The sequence below is a fragment of the Oncorhynchus tshawytscha genome, linkage group LG03 (genome assembly GCF_018296145.1).
Source record: "Oncorhynchus tshawytscha isolate Ot180627B linkage group LG03, Otsh_v2.0, whole genome shotgun sequence".
NCBI classification, from domain to species: domain Eukaryota; kingdom Metazoa; phylum Chordata; class Actinopteri; order Salmoniformes; family Salmonidae; genus Oncorhynchus; species Oncorhynchus tshawytscha.
In genome coordinates this window covers 67206609-67223822 of record NC_056431.1, presented here as the reverse complement: position 1 = coordinate 67223822, position 17214 = coordinate 67206609, and the positions used below count along the sequence as shown (strand labels likewise).

General features: G+C 42.1%; 2 protein-coding genes across 5 annotated transcripts; one reads left to right on the top strand and one right to left on the bottom strand.

The window, feature by feature from the left end:
* Positions 1 to 793: 793 nt before the first annotated feature.
* spryd7b (SPRY domain containing 7b) lies at positions 794 to 16774 on the bottom strand. 2 transcript variants are annotated; one of them, XM_024410057.2, is made up of 5 exons: positions 16668 to 16774; positions 8584 to 8700; positions 4509 to 4675; positions 3263 to 3365; positions 794 to 2032 (listed from the first exon to the last, which is right to left on the bottom strand). In XM_024410057.2, the coding sequence occupies exons 1-5, from the start codon at positions 16672 to 16674 to the stop codon at positions 1935 to 1937; spliced, it is 492 nt and encodes a 163-aa protein (XP_024265825.1). In that variant the 5' UTR covers positions 16675 to 16774; the 3' UTR covers positions 794 to 1934. The 2 variants fall into 2 exon arrangements, with proteins under 2 accessions (XP_024265825.1, XP_024265817.1); XM_024410049.2 differs by lacking the exon at positions 16668 to 16774 and adding an exon at positions 8852 to 9044.
* Positions 8145 to 12464, top strand: trim13 (tripartite motif containing 13). 3 transcript variants are annotated; one of them, XM_024410043.2, is made up of 2 exons: positions 8145 to 8290; positions 10686 to 12464. In XM_024410043.2, exon 2 carries the CDS (start codon positions 10692 to 10694, stop codon positions 11850 to 11852), a length of 1161 nt encoding a protein of 386 aa, XP_024265811.1. In that variant the 5' UTR covers positions 8145 to 8290; positions 10686 to 10691; the 3' UTR covers positions 11853 to 12464. The 3 variants fall into 3 exon arrangements, with proteins under 3 accessions (XP_024265811.1, XP_024265804.1, XP_024265808.1); XM_024410036.2 differs by lacking the exon at positions 8145 to 8290 and adding an exon at positions 9840 to 9950; XM_024410040.2 differs by lacking the exon at positions 8145 to 8290 and adding an exon at positions 9978 to 10606.
* Positions 16775 to 17214: the final 440 nt, after the last annotated feature.

Genomic DNA, 17214 nt, shown 5'->3' with positions numbered 1-17214 from the left:
TATGGCAGGGGAAACAGGGTTGCAGTAGTCTAGTGTGGCAGGGTATATGGCAGGGGAAACAGGGTTGCAGTTGTCTAGTGTGTCAGGGTTTATGGCAGGGGGAATGGTGTTGCAGTAGTCTAGTGTGTCAGGGTTTATGGCAGGGGAAACAGGGTTGCAGTAGTCTAGTGTGTCAGGGTTTATGGCAGGGGGAATGGTGTTGCAGTAGTCTAGTGTGTCAGGGTTTATGGCAGGGGAAACAGGGTTGCAGTAGTCTAGTGTGTCAGGGTTTATGGCAGGGGAATGGTGTTGCAGTAGTCTAGTGTGTCAGGGTTTATGGCAGGGGGAATGGTGTTGCAGTAGTCTAGTGTGTCAGGGTTTATGGCAGGGGGAATGGTGTTGCAGTAGTCTAGTGTGTCAGGGTTTATGGCAGGGGAAACAGGGTTGCAGTAGTCTAGTGTGGGAATAATGACAAGTGAACCTGGGGAGCTTTGCGTTCACATTGTCCTATAAAATAAAAAGGAACCAGACTGCAGAATTCAAGCAAACCAAACTCAGACCACATCTCAAGATGGTCTCAGTTCAGTTCGGTGGCTCTTTTGAGCAGTCTGAGTTCCTTTGGAGTGTTCACACTGTACAAAGAAAGAAGCGAACCGCACTGAGTTCACAAAAATTGTCTGAAAGTGACCAAGTGTGAAAGCACCGTTAGGTGTTGTGCCAAAAGCTTAGCCCCAATTTGTTTAATGTTTTTAACCCTTTCTAAAACAAACACCCACATACCATTAAACCAATGAGTTCCAAAATAATTACATGATTCTAGAGACAAGTTTCTTTATTGTATTAGACAATAAGTATTCAGGTGTGGGTTAATATTCAACACATCTCATTAGTGCAAACTAAAACAAGCGTTTAACATTTGAGACAGTTTTCACACTTCAAAAGGAGATATGTGTTCATCTGACGGTTGAAATATAGTAGGGTAGGACAATGTCACATCCACAAATACAGGGTTAGGGAGTAACAGCAAAATTGCTATAAGATCACAGATCATTTAGAAAAACTAGATTACTTCTTGGATTACTTTCACATTTTCTAACACCTCTTAAAAGGAATGTAATCCAGAAGTAATCAGAATACGTTACGGAGTTTGGGCAATCCAAAAGTTGCGCCTCTGATTAGAATTTGACGGGTAACTAGTAACTGGAAAGGATTACATTCAGAAAGTAACCTACCCAACCCCAATTTGGAATAACCATCAGAGCCGTGACAAATTACTTTAAGTGACAGATCATGATTAAAATATGAAAAATCTAAATACGAATAACTAAATCAATGTCAATTATTAGGGAAACAAAACATCGAACATTAGTGTCAGCTATAAACAAATACAATTTGTATATATATTTTGGGGTGTGTATGCCCCCACATATCAGTATGGCATTAAGAGTTCATTGAGATTCCATAATCAAACCATACATAGGTAGCAGTAAAGAACACTCAACATGGCTTCTGGTCCAGACCAATGGACATGTGTAGTGATTGCACAACAATACTGTCAGACTCAACACATAAACATTGTTTAAACTCTTTTCAGAAAGCAGCAGCAACCATAACAAATTGTTGCAATGCAGGATGATTACAACGGAAGCAAAGCAATATTGACTAACTTGACTGTCTTTCAGCTGCAAATGCACACACACACACACCACTTTGGCTACTCAATGCCCTTCACCGCTGACTTGGGATCAATTTTCTTACTGCTCCAGTATTGGCATCAACCAAGAGCTAAACCAACTGGACCCAGAACAGCTTTAAAGCAGAGTAACCAGAACACATACAGAGGGATACTCAAACCAGCTGGGACGAGAGTGTGGGTCACAGATCTCTGCGGAGCAACAAGGAGCGCTGAGGGTTGTGTGTGTGTGTAAAGGCCTGGAGGTATAAGGAGGTGCTGGTCAGAAAATCTGCTGCTCGAACAGAATCTTCTCAAAGCCTTGCGGCGCCGTATGGTAGAAGTCACTGAACTGGCAGTCTAAGATGGCGCTGTCATCCACTGGGACAGAAGAGAAAGATCAAATCAACAAGTCAGTGTTCAGTAGGATACTTTAATAGGTATAACTCACTGACTGGATCTCAATTTAGCACTTCAGCGTTAGGAACCACATGGTAAATCCTGTGTGCCAGCAACAACAAATAAACAGTAGTATTAAATTACCTTAACATCATATGCTACCAAAAGGAAGGATGTCAGTTTCAGCTTTGTACTTACTGCCCTCTTGTGGCAGAAAAATAGAACCATAAATATTTTAGGGGCAGATTTACTAGGCATTTGAGCCTGTTTTTTTCCACTGGGAATGAACAAAATGGAGAGCAAGGGTTAACATATATTATGTTAATACAAGTTAAGAGAAATAATAAAATATGAATAAAACTTTGATATTGGTAGTTTTCCCTCCTGAGAAAGAATCAAATCAACATGTCACATGCGCTGAATACAACAAGTGTAGACTTGACCGTGAAATGCTTACTTACAAGCCCTTAACCAACAGTGCAGTGCAAGAAGAGTTAAAAAAAATATTTACCAAGTAGACTGAAGTAAAAAGTAATAATAAAAAGTAACACAATAAGAATAACGAGGCTATATACAGGGGGCACTGGTACGGAGTCAGTGTGCAGGGGTACAGGCTAGTTGAGGTAATGTGTACATGTAGGTAGGGGTGAAGTGACCATGCATAGATAATAAACAGCGAGTAGCGGCAGTGTACAAAAGAGATGGGGGGGGTCAATGTAAATTGTCCAGTGGCGATTTTATTAATTGTTCAGCAGTCTTATGGCTTGGGGGTAGAAGCTGTTGAGGAGCTTTTTGGTCCTAGACTTGGCACTCCAGTACCACTTGCTGTGCGGTAGCAGAGAAATAAATCTATAACTTGGGTGACTGAAGTCTCTGACAATTTAATGGGCTTTCCTCTCACTCTGTCTATTATATAGGTCCTGGATGGCAGGAAGTTTGGCCCCAGTGATGTACTGGGCCATCCGCACTACCCTCTGTAGCGCCTTATGGTCAGATACCGAGCAGTTACCATACCAGGCGGTGATCCAACCGGTCAGGACGCTCTCGATGGTGCAAGCTGCAGAACCGTTTAAGGATCTGGGGACCCATGCCAAATCTTTTCAGTCTCCTGAGGGGGGAAAGGTTTTGTCGTGCCCTCTTCACGACTGTCTTGGTATGTTTGGACCATGAAGGTCCCTGTGCATGCAGCTGTGTACACACACACACACTCACCATAAACCACTGGGAACACGGTGCCTCTGATCCCTGAAGCTGGACAGTGCATATTCTTCCCATTCAGATAGAGATTCAGCTCCACATGGTCGTATGTGATGCCCTGAGACGAAAAAACAACTGATTAGATTCCCTGTACACCTTCTGGCTGAATTTCCCCTTAGCCTGTCCAGAGAGGAAGAGGTAAATCAAAAGGTTTTACTCTTGCCAAAATAAGCCCAATGTGTTTCTATGGGTTTATTTTGGACCTAAGCTTGTCGCCTGCCTTCCTGACTTTGGGACAGCGACTCCCATTGGGCAGAGACATGAGCATCTCTTCATTATGTACAGGTCCAAGAGGCATCTAAACAGCTTCTATCCCCAAGCAATAAGACTCCTGAACACCTAATCAAATGACTACCCAGACTATTTACATTGTCCCCCCTCTCCTCCGCTTTTATACCACTGCTACTCTGTTATCATCTATGCATAATCACTTTAATAACTCTACCTACATGTACATAATACCTCAACTAACCGGTGCCCGCACACATTGACTCTGTACATAGTCTCCCTATTGTTATTTTACTGCTGATCTTTAACTACTTGTAACTTTTATTTGTTATTCTTAGCCATATTTTTTTAAACTGCATTGTTGGGGCTGGTAAGTAAGCATTCACTGTTGTATTCGACACATGTGAGTAAAACAATTCTACTTGATCTCTGGCCTGGCCCAATCTACCTCTATAGAGGTGGGACTTCCTCCAAAACACCTTAAGTAGCCTCACCTGTCCATAATCAGTGTGACAACCTAATGGACTGGAACAGAGATACTAATTCATCTCCGACCGAACAATGGGAGTTGTTGTCCCATTGCATTATTGACCTGCTTATCACCGTTTCCTACGTGGACAAGTGGACAGGAGTGGACCCACCCACTTCACCTCTTCCACTCTGACTGCAAGCATGACTGTGTAGTGTTTGGAGAACATGTTTATTGTGTAGTTTAAAGCTAAAGACTAATGTTTTTTTCTTTGTATAACATGGATGCGTTACTGAGTAAGTAAGTTTGTCACATTCCTTTTTTTGCCCATGTAGTTGGTGTTGGACTACCTTTTATCAGAATATTGCTGTGTTTCAATTATGCCATGTGCTTTCCTTGCTTTGTTTGAGATGTTACAGAGCATGTTCATTAACGCTTTAATAAAGACCTTGAGTATATGTATACAACAGGCTTAGTTGCACTACACCTGACCAGTCCACTCACCACAATGTCCCCCTCCTGTGGAAGGCTATTGGCAGGGAGGCGGTTCTTCTCCTCGTTGTTGTGATACATCGAGCCATCATGCCTCAGGACAAGGCTGTTGATGTCCTGCCCCATGGGGACCTGGTTCAGGTTCACCTTCTGAGTTGCCACACCTATCCCCCATATACCTGCACACAGATGTCAGAACCTTTAAAAACAAGCTTGCCAACACAAAATGTACAGTGCTGGTCTTCAAACCATTTTATTTGAAGTTCAGAGGTGGAACTATATTGGTATATGGTCGTTTCGACTACGAGGAGAGCATTCCTTCTAGTCAATGTTTTGGCTAGCTTGGACTGGCTTTTTTTGCTTTCCAGTATCGCTTCCAGCAACTATGGTTGGTGTGTAACCAGGCTGGTTCAGGACAGTAAGTATGTAGACTTCTACCCACACGTACCCCCAGTGGAGGGTGTGTACTGTAAATCCTAGAACCACTGGAGTGGACCGAGATCTGTCTGTAGCCCTGATTCCGCCAGATGGCGCTATTATCCTTACGTCGTTTGTCATCGACGTCCTGCATTAAACTGCAGAGCTGATAATAAATACACTCGTGTCCCCTGCGACCTGTTCGTACATAAAACATCATCCATTCAGGCTGCAAATGCGTAATTTTCCTCCTTAAACTGATTTAATGGCACGCCAACCTAAAAATGGTTAATATGCATACTGTCTTAAAACACAATATTCCAATTCAGCCAATCAGGTTGAAGCAGTCTGTTTACCACAGGATGAAAGCGATGCGCAGCAAGTAGCATTAGCCACTCTAGCATTGTGGTGAACTAATGTGTTTTGTTAAAACGTTATGCATATTCTCTTTTTTAAGCCGGCGGGACATTCAATTAAGGAAACTACTTCTCCAGCCTGAATGGAGGATGTTTTATGTACGAACCGGTCGCCGGGGGCCAAGTGTATTACCAGCCGTGCAGTTTAATAAAATATCTATTATTTTAACAAGATGGTCGAGTGACACTAACAATATAAATCCCTGTCCTCAAAGATGGAAGGCAGGCGGCGAGCGGAGGCAACACCAGGTGGGACCATTATAGCCAATGAGAGGACAGATAAGTGTGAACAGGCACAACCTTGCCGAAATGCCACGTGCGTCCACTTATCAGTACATTCATAACAACCTAACCATTACATAACGTATATTTGATCAAATAAGCCTCAGGTGGCAAATTAGAAATTACATTTGTTGACCAAGATCGATACTCATTGACCTCCATACAGACAGTTTTTGGGCAGAGTAAACCCTTTCGCGTCGCCTCTTCCTGTCTGGTTTAATGCGAATGACAAACAACGTAAGGATAATAGAGCCATCTAGCGGAAGCAGGGTTTGAAATAGGGTTAGCTAAAATCTGAGAGCGACTTCCGGGAATGCTTGCGAAACACACCTGTATGAAAGACTATGGAGAATAAATATGAGTTCATCATAGGAGAGCTGTAGCGCCGCCCACCGGTGATGTGAAGTAGATGCACGCTGGGTGATCTCTGAGAAAGAAGTAATTGTACTGAACAAAAATATAAAAAACGCAACATCCAACAAATTTACTGAGTTACAGTTCAAATAAGGGAATCAAGTCAATTTAAATAAATTAAGTAGGCACTAATCTATGAATTTCACACAACAGAAGACGGTATTTTACCAAATAGGGCTAAGTCCATATTATGGCAAGAACAGCTCAAATAAGCTAAGAGAAACGACAGTCCGTCATTACTTTAAGACATGAAGGTCCGTCAATATGGAACATTTCAAGAACTTTGAAAGTTTCTTCAAGTCCAGTCACAAAAACCATCAAGCGCTATGATGAAACTGGCTCTCATGAAGACCGCCACAGGAAAGGACTCAGAGTTACCACTGCTGCAGAGAATAAGTTCATTAGAGGTACCAGCCTCAGAAATTGCAGCCCAATATGCTTCAGAGTTCAAGTAACAGATTACTCATCATCAACTGTTCAGAGGAGACTGCGTGAATCAGGCCTTCATGGTCGAATTGCTGCAAAGAAACCACTACTGGCCTTTCTAGGGAGTTAAGCCACCGTGCTTCTACACCTGCATTGCTTGCTGTTTGGGGTTTTAGGCTGGGTTTCTGTACAGCACTTTGACATCAGCTGATGTAGGAAGGGCGTTATAAATACATTTGATTGATACTAAAGTTCACCAATAATAAGAAGAGACATGCCTGGGCCAAGAAACACGAGTAATGGACATTAGACAGGTGGAAATCTGTCCTTTGTTCTGATGAGTCCAAATTTGAGATTTTGGTTCCAACTGCCGTGTCTTTGTGAGACGCAGAGCAGGTGAATGGATGATCTCTGCATTTGTGGTTCCCAACGTGAAGCATTGAGGAGGTGTGATGGTGTGGGGGTGCTAGTGATACTGCCAGTGATTAATTTAGAATTCAAGGCACACTTAACCAGCATGGCTACCACAGCCTTCTGTAGCGATACGCCATCCCATCTGGTTTGAGCTTAATGGGACTATCATTTGTTTTTCAACAGGACAATGACCCAACACACATCCAGGCTGTGTAAGGGCTATTTGACCAAGAAGGAAAGTGATAAGAGTGCTGTATCAGATGACCTGGCCTCCACAATCAAATTTAGATGGTTTGGGATGAGTTAAGACCGCAGATTGAAGGAAAAGCAGCCAACAGGTGCTCATTATATGTGGGAACTCCTTCAAGACTGTTGCTAAAGCCTTCCACGTGAAGCTGGTTGAGAGAATGCCAAGCATGTGCAAAGCTGTCATCAAGGCAAAGGGTGGCTACTTTGAAGAAAATAAAACATATTTAGATTTGTTTAATGCTTTTTTGGTTACTACATGATTCCATCTGTGTTATTTCATAGTTTTGATGTCTTCACTATTATTCTACAATGTAGAAAATAGTAAAATACAGAAAAACCCTTGAGTAGGTGTGTCCAAACTTCTGACTGGTTCGGTGCGTGCATATGTAATATATATATGCAGTTGTGTGAGGATCATGGTGCTGTGTGGCTGCACCCATCTGATCTTCTTTCATTAGTGAAGTCACAGCCGTGTTGTCCTGTGCAGCACATAACCTATTGTAGCCGTATTCTTTACAGATCATGTAATTGGAGGTTGTATTAAGCTTATACCGGCCATTTACTATTGTATTTCATTTCCTTTTTTTCAGAACCACACACACTCTTGGTTAAAACAATTTAAACCATACCTTGTGCTTTAACACATACTCTGTGCTGTGCCATTCCTGCTTTATGTGAATCAAGGTTATTAAACCACCTCAGCTGGAATCCTACCTGTCTGTCATATGTGCCCTTACAAGCACCTGGTCCTCCTCCACTTCAAGGCCAAACAGGCCAGGGTTTGTAAAGTCAATAAGAAATAAAAAATTATTCCTTAGTTGTTCATTTTCTCAATCTAAAAGGCACAACCTAGATTCAAGAAAATGTCTTAAGTAGTTGAACATGCCATTACTCAAACCTCGTGAAAAACTGACACGTTTTCATTTGTCAAAAACAACTTACATCGAAGGAGTGCCTTTGATTTGAAGGCATGCACATGCGCAGTTCAGCGCAAGATGACCGTTAGACCCGATGACCAAAGTCGCCATGACATGATGGATCCATTATAGCCATGACCATCGTCATATTGTAGCTGTAGACCTGTCTTATCCTAACCTGTTACGAAAAGTCACTCAGGACAAAAGTTGGATTCAGACGTCCATTTTATAGCGAGGGACACATTTCACTTTACATCTGGTAAGTATAGTTTCTAGAGATTATACATATTTTGTTGACAGTCCGTTTTTTTTTTGGTGATGCCGGCTATATTGTAAAGTTAAGGTCATTTCCCGTTACCAGCCACCAGAGTGAATCACAACTCGGGGAATTGTTATTATATTATACAAACTCCCGATGTTACGTCCCAAAGCTACCCTGCCTGATGCGCGCACACCAAAGGATATTCCTCATAGTTCCTTATCTATTTGATCTCCCACACAAAGACCTGCAGGTGGACAGTAACGTTACATGGACTCATGTTCAATCATTACCTGTGGACTGGATCTTGAACTCAAAGTAACTCTTGTTTTGGTGCAGGGGAGCGTTGGCGAGGCAACCCCCGGTGCCACATATCCTCCGGCCACTCTTCACGATGACCACATCCGTGCCTGTACAAGAAAAAAAATCTATATTTGTATTTTATTTACGACGGCGTTGTCAAAAACAGCCAGCTGAACAGTAAGCTAGGTTAACCCCATCGGCATTCTCTCGAAGATTTACAGCTTAAAACAACGAACCGTCAGAAATATTTCCTCTCACCCATATGATGCGTGTCTAACTGGACGTTAGGCATTTCTTTGAGGAGAATATGCCCCGTTCCCCCATCTCCGCAGCATCCCAGACAACACGTAAACAGTGCAGCCATTCTTGTGCTAAAATATTATCCGGAAATAGTCACGCCGAAGAAGTCAACAAGAGCTGAAGGAGCTCATGAGAAAACTACCATCATAATGAACCAGCGACACCTGGTGGCAGTCATACCACAGTGTCATGAGCCATATATGCGCTCCTTTCCAATGCGTCCAATCACATTGCTTATAAAGCAGCGGTTCCTGATGGCATGGAAACAAGGGAAGAAAATCAAGGTCAAAATGTTTTTTTTACACGTGACTTAGTAGCAATTGGTTATCAATGTGTCAAGCTTGGGACACATGGCATGATCAAATGTGTGTAGAGTGGGAATTCCATCTGGGATCAAATAACGGGGCAAATGTCTGTAATGAGCACCAATATTGTTGCTGGGTAGGCCTACATGTCGTCAGTTAAAAAAGGAGTCAGTTCAGTAGCCTATCACCAAGTCTTTTGAGAGCACTTCCAATAGGCTACTTTGTATCCATGCACTGGGTATCAGTGGGGATGAAAATTACAATGCAAATTGACATGCACTATTGCCTGACGTTCAAACTTCACACATAAGAATCGATTAACGTTACTTCAAGTTCATAATGACGTATACAAATGGTGCGATAGAGGCAGTGATCAAAAGCCGGGTGACTAAGAACCTAATGGTTGACAATCTTTCACGCTGTAAAAATGTTTTGCATAGCAACAGCCCGCCTCCCCTCTCCAATTTGCAGGGATCCTCCATATTGTTCCTACTGAAAAATAAAACGCATCTTGTTCTTTAAAATAAAAAAATATGTACTTAAAAAAACGCTGCCATTAATATCACTGAGATGTTTTTACTTTCTGCGCGCCACTGTATCAGGCGCGTACTATAGTGCGCGCTATTTGGAGCTGGAAGGTTCGCTAGTGTAGTGCTGTGGTCATGAAATGGTTAATTTTTTCTCCCGGAAAGGGCGAAGTCTGCACAGCAACAAGCGCCATGATTGCGTTGCACTGTGCGTCTCAGCAGCTGGTAAGTGTTTTTTTTGTCCAGTTGCATGTTGCTATACGCTTGCAAAAGCTGTCATAACCATCCTCAATACCGTGCCAATAGGACATACTCGTGTGTGATCTAATTTATAGACTGAAACTTGTTTATACTGAGTGGTAATCGTTGGTGGAAGTTTGTGTTTATGCAGCATAGCTTATATTGCTAAGGATACGTTTCAGCAGGCTATTAACATTAAATCAGAAGTCAAATCTAAAGTGAGTGGGAACTTAGTCGTTACCATCTCATCTATATATAGACCAGTTGGATGAAACGGCTGTGTCGTGATTGCGTGATATCCCGTCTCATAAAAAAAACAAATCTAGTGTGAACACTAAACTAGGTCGTTGAACATAGGAAAAAAAATAGGGACCGTTGCGATAGGTTTTTCACTGTAGCCAAATAGTCTATACATCTAGGCATGACGTTCCACTGCGCTTTCTGTTTTCATATTTTACGCGGGTACATCGACACCTCTCATTTTCCTTTTTTAGGGTGGCTGAATTTTAACACCAGTCGCTGGAGTGGATAGTCTGTGCGTTTTATCCAAAGTGTTGTCACGCGTAATTCTAGTGATGTGCATTTCCACCATCACTACCTGTGAATGATTGCGCTGTTGGGTGATGTAGCTAAACAAACGGGTATGTTTAACTGACGGATAGTGTATTGATCTTATTTTCGATTTATTCGCCACTCAATCCTGGTTGTATTTTATTTCAGAACACCATGGAGCTTCTAGAGGAGGACCTGACTTGCCCAATTTGCTGCTGTCTCTTTGAGGACCCCCGAGTTCTGCCGTGCTCACACAGCTTCTGCAAGAAGTGCTTGGAGGGGATTCTGGAGGGGAACAACCGAGGACCTGTTTGGAGACCCCCGTTCAAATGCCCCAGTTGCCGCAAGGAGACTCCTCAAAACGGCATAAACAGCCTCCAGATCAACTACTCGTTACGTGGAATCGTTGAGAAATACAACAAAATCAGAGTGTTGCCCAGGATGGCCCTGTGCAAACACCACAGTGGTCAACCGCTTAATATATTCTGTGCCACAGACTTGAAACTTATTTGTGGATTTTGTGCAACAACTGACGACCATAAAGGACATACATTCTGTGCCCTGGAAGACGCATACGAGCAGGAGAAATCCGCATTTGAGGAGCTGTCCCAGGGAGTGGAGAGCTGGCACAGCACGGATATTCTATCCTGCCTGGAGACACTGGAAGCCAGTAAGAAAAAGGCGCTCCAGTTAGTTTCCAGGGACGCAGAGAAAGTAACCGAATATTTTGTCAAACTGATCAACGCCCTGGACCACAAAAAGAACGAGATCCTCTCTGATTTTGAGACGCTGAAGTTGGTGGTGATGCAAGCCTACGACCCAGAGATCAATAAATTGAGCGATGCGTTGGAGGAGCAGAAGCGCGCTCTCAGCATCGCCGAGTCCTTCAGGAATGTGACCGAACCCCTTTGCTTTCTCGAGCAGATGCAGGAGTTCAGGGAGAAGTTGCGCGTTGTCCGGGAAACTCCGCTGCCCTCACGGACAGACATGGACGTCGGTCCCCTGGTCAGGAATTTTGACGTCAAAAACTGGGACTCGATGAAGCTCAAAGATGTGGACAAGCTCTCCGTTCCGCACGAGGGTGGCGTGTATAGCTCAACGACCCCGCATTCCGGCGTCAGAGCGCTGGGGAGAGTGGTCGTGTGTTTTGTGTGCCTTTTATGCGCCCTGGTCCTTCTGCAGCCGGACAGCCTGACCGCGGTGTCAGCCCAAATCTCCTCGCTCGGCCATGTCTACCTGCCAGTGCTGGCTGGATGGCTGGAACTGGCTCACGGTGCGTGGCAGTGCTGGGGAGAGGTAGTGGATGCCTGCGTTGCCTGGTGGGTGCGTTTCTGAACTGTATCCCGAACCTCTTTAAGACACCTGCCGATTTTCTTGACCGCCTTGTAAACACAACTAGCGAATTTCTTAGCCGTTGGAAATTTCTTTAGATTTCCCGAGTGTTATTTTTGCTACATGGATCTGAAGCAAGCAATGTCCATGCTATAAGTAGATTTATAGCAAACACTAGAAAGCTATTCAAGTATTTAGAAGCACATATGTATCATGCTTTGTGAATTTATTTATATATATATATATATATATCTAAACGTAGAACAACCATATAACACTAAGTTAAATCAAAACACTATTGCAGTACATTAAATGTTGTCATTTGAGAACGCTATTCTGGTGAGTGTTAAGCATCAGCTCTGACCAGGAGCACCATCCATCCTTCTCCAAGCCATATGATCGATCACACAGGTCAGTCTGTCACCTCAGGATATTTCTTTTACTATACATTCCACAGGCTAGATTGTAGGATAGGAATAATATTTACATCGAGTTTAAGTGCTGTCGTTTATTTTTGCCTTACTTTAATTGACCATCTGTTGAGTTGTCATAATGCCTCATACCCTGTCACTAGACTCATTTTTTTGCCTAATAAAACATAAATTTGGTCTTTTCCTTCATCTTTATTTTTGAGTGACTGAGGGGATTTCACAAATTGTGGAGGCACTTTTTTTCGCACGTGTAGGCTACTTTACCGGTCAAGGTCATAAGTGAAGCTTCAATTGGTGCGCCTGCACACTGCTCACGTGACATGAAATACCATGCACCCGCACAGGCGTTCAAATGCTCGTTTGATGGCTCGTTTGATGTTTGTCTTCCCCGTGGATCGGTCATCACTGCGCGATTTAACCTCCACGGGGGCCAAGGTTGAATGTTGCATAACTAGGCCTATAGAAAAAAAACCGTCTTCGCTTGTCTAAATATAACATATAGTAACTTAATTTGCATTATTCAAAAACATTATGTATTGGCCTTTAGGCCTAGGTTACGTTATGATCAGAATGACGATTGTTTTTTGGCCGTATGCATTGGGCCTATATTTTTTTTGTGCAAAATTGAAAGGCAATGAGCCAAATCTAATTCTTAAATTCCATTTAGAACAACTAATTAAACATGTATGGGATTAAATTGATTTAATCAACTGTCCCAGTGAATGTCAATGTGTGCGCAACATTGAATGCCACGGATTGTCATATGGCCATGGTTTGCCGACTGGCCCGTTATGCAGTCTATGCATGTTGCAAGTAGATGACGGAGGAGCAATTCTTACTTTAAACAGGCTATACTCAATAGATCCATCCCACATGCAACATTGTCTAGAAGCAACAATATAGGCCTACATTGGCCATACGTTTTAATGAAAATTGGGCAGTGCATCCATTGGACGTGTCCATTGGACATGTGCGGTTTTAATTTTTCTGAAGGAACGAAATCCGGATGGAAATCCCAGGATCAGACCACAACAAAAACCTGATGTAAGCACCGACCAGAATTCAGTACCAACGTCACGGCATGTATAGGCCTAGGCTATATATAGCCCTACTGTTACCAGGCAAATAACGGATGAAAATGTAAAGTTGGTCTTCCTCTTTACTATAATAACTAAATAACATATCTAATAGGCTACTTCAAATAAATACATATACTGATATTATGAAATTTGGCAATCGATGCATTTATCTAAATACACCCAAAATATTGGGTGATGGCATGACGACGACTTGGTGCCAGCATGCATAACGATCTTATATAATGATTATCGTAGGCCTACCGTATTTTTCTAACACTTTCTATTAACGCTTAAAAATCCAACTAAATTCAACATATTGAATCATTTTCAGTGGGAATAGCATAAAGGGCTACCCTAATGGTCTATGGCGCGCAATCAACAGAACTGTGGCTCCGAAAGGCCTCTTTGCAATTAAATAAGCCACCGAAGTCATATTTAGACCCCAAAACGTTATCGACCAAATAAATGATATTACAGTACTATTATGATAAACATCAGGCGTTTAAGAATATATTACAATAGCTATAGCCTACAATTCCTTTCCAGAAATCTGACTAGTGAATTGTATAATTTCTAAAGTAAAATGATTTGTCTCATATGAAGGAACATGTGAATGCATGGCCAGAATAAAACATTAACAAATTATTGGTAGCCTATAGCTGACCAGATGAAATCAAATGAGCAACGAGATACTATACAGAATGCCTGGCAAACACTTTTGGATTCCCAAAAATACAAAATGTTATATTTCAAAGGCATTGTAAGACGTAGCCTAAATAGGCCTTTAACTAAACATTATTAAGTAATTGCACAACATAAAGCAAAAAGTCATTTGGCAGATTATTAAAATATATTTGACTATGAATAGGAATTAATAAAACGAAATGGGTGCTCTTCAAAATAGTTTGAAGAGAAAATACCCCAAATAGCCTAAATAAAAAGTATAATATTCTTTCGATAATAACCTTCAGTGACAAAGGTTGGGAAGTGAAATATAAATGCACAGGACTCTTTTCGAGCAGGTAAAGCAGTCTATACCCACGGCCTGTTTACAATAAAGTCCCCTGAGAAATTTAGGCTATCGCCTCTGGTGAATAAGTTTGCAAAAATAATTTAACGATCGTCTTATTTCAGCATTTAATTGATTTTGTTTTCTTCATATGTAGCATTTAAAATATAGCATAACTCGTGGGCTGCGTGTGCATACTTTCGAGATGGTAGAGCGCAATGTGTGACGTGCTTAAGGCCTATTTGCCAGAGACAAAATGGAACACATTGCTTTATTTTCTTATAGCAAAAGAAAGTTACAATTAGCCTAAAAATAAGATATGCAAGCATAACCCATGCACTGCTAAAACCATGACTCGGTTTCTGTCCATGGCAGTTTGATAAGCCCTTTTCTCTTCAAATGGCATTGCATCGCTCAGCGTCATTTGCTTGTCACAAAATGTGTGGTTCCAAATCAAGCCAGAGATCAGAAAATGTATTTACTGAAGTTTCACAATAGTAAAATACACACTAGAATATAGGGATGGTGTTGTTTGGTTAAGACATTCGACTGAAAATCTCATCCTCTGATTTTAGACTACGGATGGTAGCTGGGCTCATCTTGATAACAGGCGACTGGGTTTAGGACATGAGTGATAAAAGCCTTTTGTCCATGTTAGCTGGCACAACCAATATGTAGACTATCCGCTTTTAAACGTATTTGGGACATTTCAAATAGGCTAGGCCAAGTTCCCTGATAGGTGAAATTGGATGCTTGATCAGCCTATCTAAATAACAATTGACAAAAGTATAGACCAAGTGTTATAGCCTCTCTGCAGATTACATTTGGTGAGTGTGATCGTGCATGGCCTTGCAGGAACTCGTATGGGCTCAAAAATATTACGGACCTTTTTTAGACTTGTATCAAAGTTATGCTAATGATGGGCCTATATGCGACCGCTACGCTGCGGTAGTCTTCCTGTTTGCCCATGAGCCCCACCCAGATTTTTCAGGTTGTCCCAATTGGAAATAGGACCACCGGTGACTTTACCGCTGTAGAAAGGTGTGAAACTCGTCGTATGACAAGCTCGCAGGTAACATTCACGAGTGTTTGGCAAAGTGATGATAGATGCTAGAAATATTAGGCTAATTGTACACAAGGTTATAAATCTTCAGCCTATGGCTTGCTAAAATGTATAGGCCAATGGCCAAATTGGATTCAGTTATCTAGCCATTTGGCTACGGTCATTTACTCTGGCTGAAAAGACAACCACCCCCAAAAGCCTCAATGAGGGTTAAATTACTATACATATTAAAACAGATCTTGACATTATCAGTGTGTGGAATATAAAAATAAAATCCAGAAAAGCCAACTTACCCTCTGAAAAGGCCCACATATGCTAACCATTCAAAATGAACTGATGCAAATTAGACAACAGTGTGGCTTGCTTTAGGCCTACACAGGTGATTGGAAGCTATCACACAGGCCTATCCTTGCATAAAATAATACTCAGATGATTTGTGAACTTAAGTCAGCAGTGTAAGGGTATAGGTCTAATGTGGAACATTTTCACAAGAGCTGGTGCAAGTTATACACCTTATAGAGATCAAATATATGGTAGATTGAGAAACTTATTTGCATCATTTCAATAGTTGGGTTTTCTCTGAAGATAATTGGCATAACCCCATGAGTTTGTTTGGCGTGAAAGGACACACAGCATCCGACTGGGCAAAAACTGGTTGAATCAACATTGTTTCCACATTTCAACCTACGTCCCTCACCTAAAAACTAATTGGATTAGCAAAAAGATTCAAGTTGAGAGCATTTATTTTTTTTGCACCAAATTTTAAAACCTAAATCCAATGATATGGTTAATTTTGTTGATTTCACATTAGTTGACAACTCATCCAAATGTAAATCAAAACTAGACATTGGACTGACATCTGCGCCCAGAGGGATGGTAGCCTAGTTGTGTGTGGTAACTTACAAGGACTGACATCTGTGCCCAGAGGGATGGTAGCCTAGTTGTGTGTGGTAACTTACAAGGACTGAAACATGAGAATAAAATAAAAAGGTTCACCCTTTTCAAAACGTTTATTAGAAAATGCAGCACATGAGTTTACATAAAAAAGTAAAGCATTATGGGGCCAACTAAATCATGCAAACAAGAAATTTAATGTGCAAAGATAGTTCAAATGGATATAAAAATGCATGAACATGTTCCAAAGCAATGAACTATAAAATACAACAGTCCTAGTTGTAAAATGAATTAGAATGGAAATAAAATGGACAAAAGCAACTTAAAACCTCATGTCTGTACCTGTCATAAAGATGACACACTGCGTCCCTCTCGGTGTCTCCCCTCCTCCTCCTGCGCATCGCTCTCCCGTGCTGCGCGTGAGGGATGCATGCAGACAGACTCGCGGCGAGCGGTCAGCTTTGCTTCAGCAGCACGAGCAATACTGGAGGCTTCAGCAGTAGTTTTAACTCCAATATTTACGTGCTGCTACAGCAAGGCAGCCAGTGACGAGGCAGGTGGATCCCATACACACACACTCTTCTGGATGGTTCCACAGATGCCCGTCTGTCCAGGCGTTACTGCCGCAGCACAGTATGGCCTGCATCTCTGTGTAACCCACAAACCATTCTGTGCTGCTACAGCACAACCAGCTCCATCTCATTCACACATCCTCGCAGACTCCAGCTCCCTCTCCTGCATACACTCATCCTGACTCGCTCTCTCCCCTCCTTGCTCTCACACACACACACACACACACACACACACACATCCCCTTTCTCTCTCACTCACACATCCCCTCTCTCTCTCACATCCCCTTTCTCTCACACACCCCCTCTCATATATATAT